The 14,062-nt window shown below is 35.7% G+C and overlaps 1 protein-coding gene across 3 annotated transcripts; it reads right to left on the bottom strand.

Annotated features, from left to right (window-relative positions):
- Positions 1–2,096: 2,096 nt before the first annotated feature.
- Positions 2,097–6,824, bottom strand: LOC127965322 (cell surface glycoprotein CD200 receptor 1-A). 3 transcript variants are annotated; one of them, XM_052566088.1, is made up of 7 exons: positions 6,389–6,824; positions 5,451–5,504; positions 4,718–5,017; positions 3,886–4,164; positions 2,974–3,106; positions 2,788–2,851; positions 2,097–2,661 (listed from the first exon to the last, which is right to left on the bottom strand). In XM_052566088.1, exons 1-7 carry the CDS (start codon positions 6,453–6,455, stop codon positions 2,569–2,571), a joined length of 990 nt encoding a protein of 329 aa, XP_052422048.1. In that variant the 5' UTR covers positions 6,456–6,824; the 3' UTR covers positions 2,097–2,568. The 3 variants fall into 3 exon arrangements, with proteins under 3 accessions (XP_052422048.1, XP_052422049.1, XP_052422051.1); XM_052566089.1 differs by having other exon boundaries at positions 5,451–5,501; XM_052566091.1 differs by lacking the exon at positions 5,451–5,504.
- Between the last annotated feature and the right edge of the window lie 7,238 nt (positions 6,825–14,062).

Here is a 14,062-nt window from a genome sequence, read left to right as displayed (position 1 = left end):
ACATGTGTTAATTTATTTTGATTCTCTTTTTTCTTTTTGTTTTACTTTGCACATGCTTTACACCCCTGTTAAAGGAATACTTCTAAAAAAAAAAAAATTACTGAAGTTTTTTTTTTCTTCACCAGAACAGATTTGGAGAAATGTAGCATTATATTACTCACCAATGATCCTCTGCAGTGAATGGGTGCCGTCAGAATGAGAGTCCAAACAGCTGATAAAACATCAGAAGTAATCCACATGACTCCAGTGCATCAGTTAACGTCCCGTGAAGTGAAAAGCTGTGCGTTTGTAATAAACAAACACATCAAGATGTTTTTAACTTTAAACCATCACTTCTGGCTAAAATACAACACCTCTAGCCATACTATTACTTTCTCCAGTGAAAAAGTCACCTCTCCTGAATCAGAAGAGAAATATGTACAGATCAAGCACTGGTTACAAGCAAAATCATTATGAAACAGTTGTGGGTGGATTTTTTTATGGATCTTATTATGGACGATGGATAATTAAGAAGCAACGGTTTAAAGTTAAAAACACATTCATGGATACAGTATGTTTTTAACATGCAGCTTTTCAATTCATAAGATGTTGATAGCTGAACTGGAGTCCATCAATGTTTTTATCAGCTGTTTGAACTCTTAATTCTGAGGGCAACTATTCATATGGTGTTTCGATCAGATTATGCTACCAAAAAACAAACACTAGATGGAGCAATATGCTTTGCATGTTGAATGCTATGCAGAGTGTGATGGCAGAGGATGAGAACAAAGGTACAACGCTTTATGATCTAAATTTGGATTGAATGAAAATTAACACTGTCATAGTTCTTGGGGGAATCCCACAGTCAAATCAAAGCCCCAAAAGAAAAATCGATGACATCCCACCAGTTTCAGTTTCTGCAGGAGTCTCTGTGTGATAGCTGAGGGCGTACCTGATCTTTCCTTTCCAGTGACAAGAATTCAGCTACCCCTAAGTTTCCACATTGTTCCCCTAAACACTGAATCACACTGAATGAAGGGGACAATGTGAGGTTTCATCTCTAGAGGACAAGTGACTAAGATTCAAAGGGTCTGTATCCCCACAGCTTGACGACAATTCTCACACAGTTATTATAATGAAAAACCCAGCACAGTCTCCTCGAGGCGGCATCTGTTTGAAGCAGGTACAAGTCACATACACTGACCACTTGAGAAGGGCCGTTTTGTTCAGATACAATCAACACTGCTGACGAATATGAAAGAAAGCTGAGAGTAGTTGATTTAATCCCTCTACAGCTAAGTCATTTTGGACTGAGAAAAAAAAAAAAAAACTTGTGTTAATGGCACTTAATACTGACTGGAGACCATAATTATATTGTAATTTATGAAATCATTTGTGAAATGAATGTACCATTTTAATTTCAATAATGTTTTTTTTTTTTTTTTTTTTTTAAGTGCTCCTATTATGGATTTTTTAAAATGACCTTCATGCGGTGTGTAACACAGCTCTAAGTGAATAAAAACGTCCTGCAGAGTTTTCAATCTGAAAGTGCACCGTGTCTAAAGTTATTGTCTCTCAAGAGAAAGAGTCGTTGAAATGAGTCACTTTTAGATGAAATGAACGAGATGAAACATTAGCACACTGCCCGCCCACTTTGTTGATCTTTTTGCGTTGGTCTTAAAGAAAATGCTAATTAATTATTTGCCACTATAAATGCCGCTTTTGGAGCGGTAAAATAGCGGTTTCCCCGGTAACACTGTACACAAAGCAGCACTGCGCTCACAAACGCTGCTTTATCAAGTCAGGCATGATGAAATGAAAATGAGAACAATCAAACCAGTTTAGCATCACGCAAAGGAGGGGTTTGGAAAAATTAACCAAGCAAGTAAGGTAAAAATAAATGCATACTATAAGACAATGAAAGTGTTTTTGACCTTGCATGCATGTCAACCAGTTGTTGGGGCTCCTAAAACCAAAATACGAACATTTCATTACCCATAATAGGGGCCTTTAATATTTGGAGTTTTGAGGGGCATTTTCATCCTAAACGAACAATACCAGAGGGTTAAGAAGAGTTTATGTATTAAACTCAAAGACCAAACTATAAGGCCATACAATACTGAAAAGTACAATAATAAAGTTTATTTACATATTTCTAATTATGTGCAATGTACAATAGGTTCTCTACATTGTTAGTATTTATCAAGGAAAACATTGTTTGCGGCTGGGTTTTGTTTCTTTTAACACTCTGATATAAATAATTATGTACAAATTTGATTAGTTCTGATGACTAATATCGAACCAGGCCCGTTTTCTACAAATCTACATATTAGTGATATCGCTGACGCTGAAGTTGTCCCAGTTATTCCTGCTCACACACTAGAGAAACGTTCCTTTGTCATCGCCTTTCATCTTTTGAGTCAGTGTGACTTTTGCTTCTCAGTCAGGCGCCGTTTGCTTCGGGGATGCTCTCTTGAGATGACTATTTTTCCACTAGTATTTTTTTTCATGTGTAATTTTGACCACAGACATATCTTTGCCCTCAGCTCTCTTCTGGTATCCTGATTCATCATGAAAAGCGAGTGTGTCTCAGGCGTTGAAGAGCTCAGCTGAGGAGTTGTAGATGGAGTTGACTCTCTGTATGTAACTTGCATAGGGTTCCACCTCTTCAACATCAGCGGGCTTCATACACACAGACATACGCTTCAGTGAGCCACACAGAACAATGGATGCACACCGTATCATTGAAATAGTGAATAATGGAGTTTGGTGTTGTTTTAAAAACAGGGCTTGATAAAGACTTCTTACCTGGGGTGGTTTGTCTTCAGCTGCTGTCGAGATTTTGGATTTGCAGCAAAGCTTCTTCAGTGCACTACAAAGACAATGCAAAGACCAACGGATAACGATAAGATATTTGTCAGTTAATTAGTCATCATATAGCATGCAAAGTAATTCAGTTCAATAGCGGTGAATCAAGGCAGTAAAGCACCCCACCTTAAGTCGCTAAGCTTTCTGCTGAGAATGTAAACCATGGCCAGAGATACAAGAATAAAACAAAGAGATCCGACTGATATGGCAATAATTATCAATGGAGAAAAGTCATTTTCTTGTGTTCTGTTTGATAGATCTGAAAAGAGAGAGGATTTGTTTACTATGTAATATAATACATTTAACAATGTAACAAAATTACATTAGTCAAATAGAATATGAAGAAAGTCTGTAATATTGACAAAACCAGTCAGCGTGTTTCTTAAAATACTGGCAATTTTAACCTTGTGGACATTTGGAAACTAACTCCTTTAAAACACTTTTCACACTCTGATTAGTTTATTTGTCTATTATAATGTCAACAGTGTCTATACATGCATATAATTCTGTCTCAGGATCATTTCCATCACTTCTCAAAGGTATTGTGTAAAACACCTTCATTATTATTATTATTATTATCATTATTATTGATTTGTATTTTTTACGCATTGCACCGTCTCATGTGTCACCTCAAACCCTTCACTGACAGCGGTCTCATTGTGAAAATTGTGAAAGTGAAAATTTGTATTAATAATTTGTATATAATAATATGGAAGCGTTTTATCATTATCTCTCTCTTTAGTTTAGATCATCAGTTGCAATAATTGCAATCAAATGCACTAATTAAAATTTTTATGATGTATATTTATAGTATAAGACCCAGGTGGAAAACAATAAAATATATAAATATAATTAACATTATGGATTAAAAAAATAATATTAAATAAAAAGAGTCTCATAGGATTTTTTTTTAATTTCATTTTTTATATCAGCCCCTATAGGAAATAAAAGTGCCTGTAGATAGATAAACAGCTAAACAGAATGTACTTGCACTTTTGAAATCAGTTCTCAGTTTCTTTTCATCTACGGTGTACTCACTTTGATTAAGATGAAGTGTGCTCTTGTGCTGAACCGAGCCGGACTCGGAGGAGTATGTGGCCACACAGGTGAGCTCACTGATGGTGACATTGTCCGGCAGATATACTCGACTCTCCACAGTAAAAAACCTGCCATGCTTCTCGATAGAGCTGACATTGGAGGAAAAGTTCAGGGCAGGTTCCCAGTGAAGAGTGGGTGCTGTCTTTTGTGTGTAGTTGGCCCGACAGACAGCAATCCTTTGATTAATGTCACTGTCCAGCTGGGTGGAAAGTTGGGGAACTAAAAACAAAAAACTTTAATTTAGCATTATAATACAGTATGGTTTCATTTTAAGTTCTAAATACTATTTGTGTGTGTGTGTGTACCTGGTATTTATCACGTTGTGGGGACCAAATGTCCTCACAAGGATAGTAATACCAGTACATTTTGACCTTGTCGGGAAATTTTTTAGGTCCTCATGTGGAAACAAGCTTATGGAATCATGCAGAATGATGTTTTTTGAAAACCTAAAACTGCAGAAAGTTTCCTGTGAGAGGTAGGTTTAGGTGGATGGTTGGTGTAGGGCCAAAGAAAATATGGTTTGTACAGTAGAAAAAAGAAAAAAAAAAGAACGCCTATGAATGTCCCCATAAAGCATGGAAACACAATGTGTGTGTGTGTGTGTGTGTGTGTGTGCTTGCAACGAACTGAAGAGATATAACACTAAAACAGACGCACTAGTCTATAACTAAATAAAAGTAACATCAGATTGTTTACTTATACGCAATTTGTGATTCAAACTACAGTTTCACAGTTTTTCAATAGTTTTAAAATAGATTATGTTTGTACTCACCGCTCACAGACACATTTACAGCATAGCTTCCTGTTTTATATGAAAGATCACAAGAATAAAATCCTTCATCTTCTCTTGAAATCCTGGGAATGACTAAATAAACTCCATCTGAGGTGTTTAACAGCCTCTTTCCATCTTTACATGTGTCGTCCAGCTCGGGTGCCAAACCAAGCCAACATGTTCTCCCTTGCAGGCTGATGTTCCACACAATATAAATAAGTTCATTCCATTTGATATCAGTGACATTACCACACTGTAAAGTCACACTGCTGCCTGGAATAAAGGTCCGCTCTTTGAAATCTGCAGGAATAAATAAATGTACACAATTGCATTTGACACAGAGTTAAATTATGAAAATATAATTCAAATAAAATAAAATGTGGCTGTTATAAGAATAGGTGTGAGACATTTTGTAGTTTTTTCTATATACAATATAATAACCTCACTGCCATGCCACACTAGTTTTAATCTTTGGTGTTTGATTTACTTCTTTAACACTTAAAACTAAACAGCAGCTCTATTCTGACAATAGATTTAAAACAATTGGTTCTTTTCATATATATATAAACCTCTAAACAGTATGGTAAATAATCATAGCATGAGATCAAGGGCTTGCTTTTAGTGACTACTGGTTAAAAATTTATTTTATAATAGTTTTTGTTCTTATTTTATACTCTATTCATGAAAAATGGCTGTGTATTTACATAAACAAATAAAGTGTATGTTTTCTGACCTGTCAGCTGTTTAATCGCATCTTTATTCTGTCGAGATGCAGTGTCTTGATCTCCTGGGACAGTTAATAGCACAGAGTGTTAGTGACAGGTTAATGTGAGGCTCAACACATTGAAACACAATCATTCACTCCAGTGAGATTTCCAGTTCATTTCCATTACACAAAAGTGTTAGATATTAAAGTTTTAGTAGTAGCTTCCATTACATTTACTGGTCAAAATGTCTTGTTAATGTAAGTCATAGTGTAAAGTTTTGCCCAAATATTAGACAAAGATTTATTTTAGCTTGAGAAGAATGCACCCTGATTCTGAAGAAAATGGAGTTTGAACACCTGGCCTAAAGCAACGGCACCACACCACACCACCTACCACACTGAACAGCATTATTGTCAACACAAATGTCATTTAGTTCCATGCCAACTGCTCTAAGGTCTTGTTCTAGATTTACAGTTTCTTTTCAGATACGACTGTCAGCCTCAAAAACCTCAACAACTCATATCCCCCTAAGAATCCCCCCAGAGAGGAAGAGCGCTTCGTCATGGCATGTCCTCTCGAAATAGCAACAAACACAAAACCATCACATGCACGTGAGAGAACAGGTTTCTCATCCACCTTGAATATCCTTGCAGTCTAAGTGGAAAAGTATAGAAATAGATTTTCCACACATGAGCGACTAGGCCATAAAGACTTACTTGACACTTTCAATATACTTGGACTAATTTAAACAATGCCAAGGTTTGAACCATAAAACTAACATTACTTTTTAAGCATTTTAGCACACTATGAAATTCCATTACAAATAGACAGTAGACCAAAAGTGTCAATACCAGACGAAGATGATGTTAAATCAGAAGGCCAAATCATCCACGTACAAAGAGTAGTACTAAGACTATCTTAGAGAACTGAAGAGAATACGATATTAAAACGTATTTGAACTCACCTTTCGTCTGACTTCTTGCCATAAAGATACTTAGGAGGACAATCACCGTCAAAGTCCAACTCGCCATCGCTACAAATCTTCGGTCAGACTTCTCTTCTCTGACCTTTAAATGTCCTTTATCTCTATACTCACAGGTTATTCGCCCTTCTATGTACTTGAAGTAAAAGTATTTTCAAAGCATCATTTTCAAAAGCGATCCTGAAATGTCATGTTTTCTTTTTTCCCGTACTATCAATTTAGATTTAGACCGACTCGATCCAGATCTTGAGGATAAATTAACGCATACTGATTTGTGGAGTTTCAAATGTTTTTCACATCTGCTTATTGCTCTATCGAACTTCACTCATTCTCTTTCACTTGTCTGAGTTCTCCTCCTTTTGTTTCCTTCAGCAGTGTGACGCTGTTGTGCACTCCTCCATTTTTTTTTTATAATTTCATATCTTCTCCCACATGAAAATGCTGACTTCCTGTCTTGGTAACCACGGCTGTCATGTGAGAGCGCTTTCTTAGTGCATGAAGACTGCAGTTTAGCAGTGTTTGATGTGTTGATAGCAATACTTACTGGTTGATTTTATTTTTTAGATGGTAGAGTGATGAGACTATTGTGGCCTATAACCCTAATCTCCAAATCTATGAACAAGGCTGTTTTGATCGTTTTTATCCGTTCTTTACTAGGTTCGAAAAATGTCAAGTAGGGGATCAACAGAAAGTCAATTGCACAAAATAAAGGTCAATAAGGACACTTTTACCCTAAAGCGGTACATTTTTGAAAATGACAGTCTGGTTATACATTATTAGGTTAATTACACAGCTACAGCTTAAGAAATATACTTAACCAAATACCTAAGTGGACTTGTAATACTAATCTGAGTTTAAATTATTTTATGGTCATAATGTCCACCAATCAACAGACCAAACGTTCCAATAATAGCATGGGGTTTATTGAAAGTGGAGTTCTGATTATTTGTGTACATGATGCAGAATTTTTGGAACCAGTTTGAACTTTTTGCAAATGTTAAAATATCTGTGATCACCAGTTCAGTTATGAACTATATTCTCAACACAAATAAATACAATTATAATTATAATTTTTATCAAACACTACTTCTGTAAAACTGGCAATTATGAATTATTATGTCTAGAATAATTATTTTATAATTGTTAAATAATTATTTACATGGATTAGTCATAGAAAACCTACAGTTTTTTCCTTCTGACATCAGTCAGTCAGTTGATTTGTTAGGATATATGCATACATTCATTATTCATGCGTGATGATTGAGTGGAGGGCAATGGCGTTTTCATTACCGATATCAACGTTTTGTTCGACTCATGCGATGTGGGGTGGGGGGCGAAATGTAACAGTAGTATGTAAATGTCAGAGAAAGCATAAAGACTATTATAGGTTATCTTACCAATTTCGGTAAGAAAAATAGCCCATTTCAACAAAGAAAACAAACGGTTTAGCAATGACAGTATTAAAAATGGCTTTGTGTGCACCTGTGTCTCTCACCATTTCTTGTTCTTTTTGAGACATCCAAGGTTTTGTGATTATGATAAAATGAGTATACAAGCCCTCCAAGGCCATTTTTGTTTATAACTATCTGTAGTTAAACTTTTGAGATGCATAAAATGGCACCGATTTGTGTTAAAATAAGAGAGTGAAAAGATCTAGTGAAGCAAGAGACCTTAAAATAGTGCTGGTGTGTTGCAGTGGCCAACATTGAAATATCCAGTGTATTTTGCACAAAATTCTTAGATTTTTCAATACAATCTAAAAACAGTATTCCAGATACCAATGTGATAAATCAAGAAAAACAATAAAAAAATAATAATGGAAGAGTATTAATATATATATATATATATATATATATATATATATATATATATATATATATATATATATATATACATTTGTGTCATAAATTTTGGCTGTTTTACAATTAAATTCAATGGGGTCCAAAACAACATTGGGAAAAAAATATATTTTTCAAAAATATATATTATAAATAGATTTTTTAATTTAACATAATGTGTAAAAGTAAATAAATACTGGACTTTACTCGTTCCAGTATTTTTTCATATTTCAGTATTTAATTTTGCCAATTCTCAAGTTTCGGCATAGAATTATGTAAGTGAATTTCAGTTGCTGGAAAATGTTTGCATGATAAATTGGTTATGAAAAGTAGCACAGTCAGTTCATTCTTGTGCAGATGTTGTGCATAGTTCAGACAGATGCAGTCACATAGGATGTGGTTAGTCGTGCCCCTCTCCAATCACATATGGATGTTAGCCGTTGTCAGATCAAATGTGTGTTGGCGTGGTGAGATGTCTGATGAAGCGCTACAGATTAGAAAAAGCAAATACTGTTTGCAACCTGCAATGCAATCAGAAATGACCTTTTTCTGCTGACATATAACAAAACCTTCATTAGCAACAACACCTTCCACTCACATAAACACTTTACACTTCTTCATAGCTCTTTGTTTACCTCTCTGCTGATTTTACTGCATTAACTTAAAAAAAAAAAAAAAAAAAAAAAAAAAAAACTGAAGATCTTGTGAGGCCAGTGTACACAATGAAAGAAATATATACTTATTAGTGGGGTTATTAGTTTGAGAATGAGTTGGCAGCAGCTGGCTGAGGGGGTTCAAGTGGGAATCATTTTAAAGGAAAATAATGTGTGACCAATAAGCCTTTATGTACTTCAGTGTGGTTTTCCTCATCTCAGACCTAAATGAACAACTGTGGTCTTCTAGGGTCTTCTATGTGTCAGTGTGGTCGTTTTTAGTTGAGCTTGGTTTTGATTGCCACACAAGATACAATGGAATAGTATGTGTAATCAAAACAAGATTAGTGCCGGAGATGTATTAGGTTGTACACACAATACTTTATGAAAAAATAAAAAATTCTGTCTGACTGCCATAATACCGTACGAGTGGGAGCAACTCACATCTGTACACTCTGAGGAACTTTCCCAGAAATCACCTGTGCTACAGTGGGCCAGAGGAAAAATGCATTGCTCAGAGGCTGCTCTCTTACAGTTCACATTCATATTTAAATAACCTCGTCCAAAGCTTCCAAATGGGGGTTTTCACAGTGATTCAACAGAAGAACCATTTTAGGATCCCCAAATAACCTTTCAGTGATTAGTTACTAAAAGAACCATTTCCTAAGTCTTTGCACACAGCGCTTACTTCCAAGGTTGTTCTAAACCCCTCTTTATAAAACGGATAGTTCCACTCCTTGATTCTGATTGGATGAGCGGTGTTCGAAATTGTTGTAAATTACTCTACAAACGTATGCCTTTGAACTAATTACATCAGTATTGCCGCAGCTCCATATGTTTTTCAGAAAAATAACTTTGTAAAATGCTGAGTATTGACATATTTCTGCGGTTGAATCAAGATACCTTCTGATGTTCATTCATGTTTATTTAGTAAAGTGGAAGATATGATTGGTTCACATGCTGCTTCTGTCAAGGTAAAGAGCCTGAAAAAGCCTAGTACCAAAGCCAAAGCTGGGGTTTGTGGTGCCCTTGTCCAAGTTGTAGCCATGGGCTCTGTTTGAAATAATGAAAATATCACAAAAAAATTAAATAAACATTGTTTGATTTATCTTTGTTTTAAGTATTTTAAGTTTGTAGGTGCTCAGGTACAGAAACCGAATAATGAAATGTAAAATAGCATTGCAAAGTCCTCACTGTAGAAATGAAATAAAGATTAACAGTAAGGACTCTGACAGCAGCAGGGGCAGTTTCTGCAAGGGTAACGCACCAAAGTGTGAAAAGGAGGGATTTTTTCACATTCAACCAGTGTTACATTTTGATGGATGACACCTGTACAGAGGTGAAGACGATTAGGACTCAGTGATATAAAGGAGTTTTCAGTATGGTTACATGTCTGGCAAGTGTTTTATAAAGTGAGGAAGCATGTTTTTATAGGAGTTTGCAATAGTCAGTGGTGTTTTAAACAGCATCAACAATCACTGAGAGGAAGTGTTCACTGATATGTTGAGCTGCCTTCAGATCCCCACATTCGATACATTCAGAATGGTTTTATTTACTTTTTTTAATTTGTGTTTTGCTCTGTTTAATGATTCTGAATATTTATACATACAGACAACTACGTGTGGTCCTGTTTGGTATTGCAGCTTGAATTGTAGTTTATAGAAAATGATCTAAAAAAAAAAAAAGTTTTTCTCCAAATCTTTGCTGTTGTGCTGTATATATAAATTGTGACTTTATTATTTTTTTTTATCTTAAAAAATTATTACAGAAAAACATGTTCCATGAGAAGCATCCTCAAACTTAATCTTGAACTTGGTCAAACAATTATCTTAATTTTAAATGTTTTAATCTTAATATTTTTTCTTTTTGTTATACTGGAATAAATCATACCAGGTTGTATACTAAAATTATTATACATGGCGCACTACCTAGAACATTTTTCTTTTATGCTATCCTCTGGCAGTAGGTTGAAACTGCTAGTGGGGGCCCCACACTGTCGTAGGCCCCTATAATTATCACTACGTTTCACCCAACTACAGACGGCCCTGGGTATTACACACTAAAGAGGCCAAAAAGGGTAGAAACTAATTCAGAAAAATCACTGAAATAACATTACTGGGCTAGTTTTGCATAGCAAGTGGGGTGTTTTTATTTATTTTTTATTTTTTGGCAACCCTGTCCCCGTTAAAGAAACTCATGCAGAAGAAATCTTGATGTGTGTAGGGGGAATATTATTTACAAGTTTTCTGTTTCAGGTATAGTAAAGTATGTTCATTGAGTTATGCGGTTTAATATTGTTTCTTATACAGTCAAACTTCCGCTTTGTTAAAACTGGTCTGGTTTAAGAGAGTATCCTACTGAGAGATAAGCTCAAATATAACTACATAAAAAAGTTAATCAAGACAAACTTTAAGTTGGCTTGAGAAAAGCCTGACCAGAAAGTTTGAAATAGTTTGAAAAGTCTAAAAAGTAAAACAAAAAAAAAGTTTAAGCAGTTTAAAAAGTTGAAAGTTACATTTTAAGTCAAGTTAAAAAAAGTTTTTTATTTGCTATGTGGTTGCTAGGGTACCCGATGGGGTTGCTAAGGCGTTGCTATGGGGTTTCTAAGGTAACTGGGTTGGTTGCTAGGGTACCTAGGATGGTTTCTAGGGTGTTGTTATGCAGTTGCTACTTGCTAGGGCACCGGAATGGTTGCTAAGGTGTTGCTAGGGTACCCCAAAGTGGTTGCTAGGGTGTTGCTATGCGGTTGCCAGGGTACCCGGAGTGGTTGCTAGGGTGTTACTATGCAGTTTCTAGGGTACTCAGGATGGTTGCTATGCTGTTGAGATGCGGTTGCTAGGGTACCGGGAGGGTTGCTAGGGTGTTGATATATGGTTGCTAGGGTACCCGGAGTGGTTGCTAAGGTGTGACAGCAGGTGGCTCTTATGGACCAGCAGCGATATAGCGTTTTCTTGCTTACTGCTGAAAACAAAGCAGCGCTGCACTTATAAAATACAATCCGCCTACTTCCATAATGCATTATACAAAGGCAAGATGAAAAGAAAATACCATCTAAATTTTTCTGAAGACAGTCAATGCCCCTCACATACAGTTACATAAAACCCCCACCCCCAAATGTATGGCAAATCATTTAAAATTGTAAATTTTGTATCATCAGCATCATTATATTTTTAACTAGCTCAGGGTGCATTATGTCATGTCCCTAGGGGTAATATATGTATAGATGCAAACAATGGCCTTCAGCTGGTCCTAAATGAACTGTAATCCACAGCTCCTTGGGAAAGATTGCTTTATTATCAAAACCAAAATGTTCAGCCCTGAATTCTGATATATAATGAATATTCTGAATATATAATAATGTGAGCTCAAAGGTGTATGTTTATAGAGTAATTTACAAAGGCTTTGAACGTGGCTTAACTGATCAGACTCTAGGACCAGAACTATCTATAATATAAGAAATGACACACTTGTGATTTAGAGGCAGGGTTATGAAACCTGCTCCGAAGAAGTGTGTTTGCAGTGTTAACCCTGCACCACGGTTCCCAATGTGTAGAGGCTGCAAAAATAAGAGGATGCAAAACTCATTATGTAAACAGGTCGTGCTGCAGTCGTCAATGACACTGCAAATATGCAAATAAGAACGTTAACCCGGGGTTTTAGAAAGTACAGTGTGAAACGTTAGTTTATGAAAACCCAGGATTGATTGTTAACCATGGGGAAATTATGAGCAGTGTGAAACGAGAATATAGATAACATCGGATTCCATTTCTCTCAAAGGAGAATTTCAAATAATGAAAGTGCGGAGAATATTTAATTTATCTGAAATACCCTTTTCTCTTCCTTTTGTTCAATATAACGATTCCATGAATGTTAAATGGAGATTCTTCATAGATCCACTGAAGCCAATGAAGAACCACTGTTTTAAGACTGTATCATCTTCTAGTTCTATAATGAATAATACGTTAAATGAACATAGCATTGAGATTAATGTGGATTGCAGCTATGATCATTTGGTCCTGGAAGAATTTGAGGAGAAAAAAAATAAAAAAAATAATATATATATATATATATATATATATATATATATATATATATATATATATATATTTTTATTTTTATTTTTTTTTTTTTCGGACTAAAAGTCGCACTGGACTATAAAGTCGCATTTATTTAGAACCAATAACCGAGAGAAAGCATTACCGTCTACAGCCACGAGAGGGCACTCTATGCTGCTCAGTGTAGGCTACAGGAGCACTGAGCAGTGTAGAGCGCCCTCTGACGGCTGTAGACGGTAATGTTTTCTCTGTTCATTTGTCTTAGTTCATTTCTCTTGGTTCATGTCAAATAAATTTTGATAAATAGGTCGCACCTGACTATAAGTCGCAGGACCGGCCAAACTATGAAAAAAGTGCGACTTATAGTCTGGAAAATACGGTATATATATTACTTGAATAAAGGACTTTTAAATGCAAACTTTGACATATTGACAACTTTCATTACCTATGTTTTTGGAAACATGGGACGTATTCTGAAGCCGGAGTTTGAATTCTCAAACATGGGGCATTAATATGCTTTATTACATTTAATATGATGTGTTAAATGTTTGTTGGTAACTGCTCTTTTTTACTCTGAACACCCACACAAACACATGTAATGTGTGAAAACTTAAGATCGCAAGCCACAGATAAACAATCCACTAAAATGTTACTGTGAAGGCCGTGTCATTTACGGCAAATCAGATGTTCTGCGGCGAAATGCAGTGTAATGGAGGAGCATGAGGTACTTTCGGTTGTCGTGCGAATGTGTGAGCATGTATCTCACCACCTCTTTGCTTCTCTGCTTAGCACGAGAACAGACAAGTGCCGCCATTGGAGTTAACATCAGTGGTTGGAAGCACTGGCAGGCTAACCTAACCACATGCTGTTAAAAAAAACCACCACAAGTTTATAGTTCTCACACCAGTGATTAATCTAAAATTGTGTCATAATAATAAGTCATTGAATTCATTATGTTTGAGGATGTGTTCGTAAATTGACGGTGTGCCTATAAATACACAGAGGAGATTAATGTATTACCTCATCTATGGATATGATATAATACATTATTAAATATATCCTAAATACTATAGAATTAAAAGAGATCTCAACAATGTCACAAACTGTTCT

Source organism: Carassius gibelio, chromosome B9 (assembly GCF_023724105.1).
Source record: "Carassius gibelio isolate Cgi1373 ecotype wild population from Czech Republic chromosome B9, carGib1.2-hapl.c, whole genome shotgun sequence".
In the NCBI taxonomy this organism is placed as follows: Eukaryota; Metazoa; Chordata; class Actinopteri; order Cypriniformes; family Cyprinidae; genus Carassius; species Carassius gibelio.
The sequence above is the reverse complement of the archived record's forward strand: the minus strand, read 5'-3'. Positions and strand labels throughout refer to the sequence as shown.

What these genes read in the sequence shown, in the direction of transcription:
- LOC127965322 (XM_052566088.1), bottom strand. Translation starts at nt 6,455, where the DNA reads ATGGCGAGTTGGACTTTGACGGTGATTGTCCTCCTAAGTATCTTTATG. An exon ending in TGCGATTAAACAGCTGACAG is followed by an intron (nt 5,018 to 5,450) that starts GTCAGAAAACAT and finishes TTATTCCTGCAG; the next exon opens with ATTTCAAAGAGCGGACCTTT. An exon ending in AGAAAGCTTAGCGACTTAAG is followed by an intron (nt 2,852 to 2,973) that starts GTGGGGTGCTTT and finishes TTGTCTTTGTAG; the next exon opens with TGCACTGAAGAAGCTTTGCT.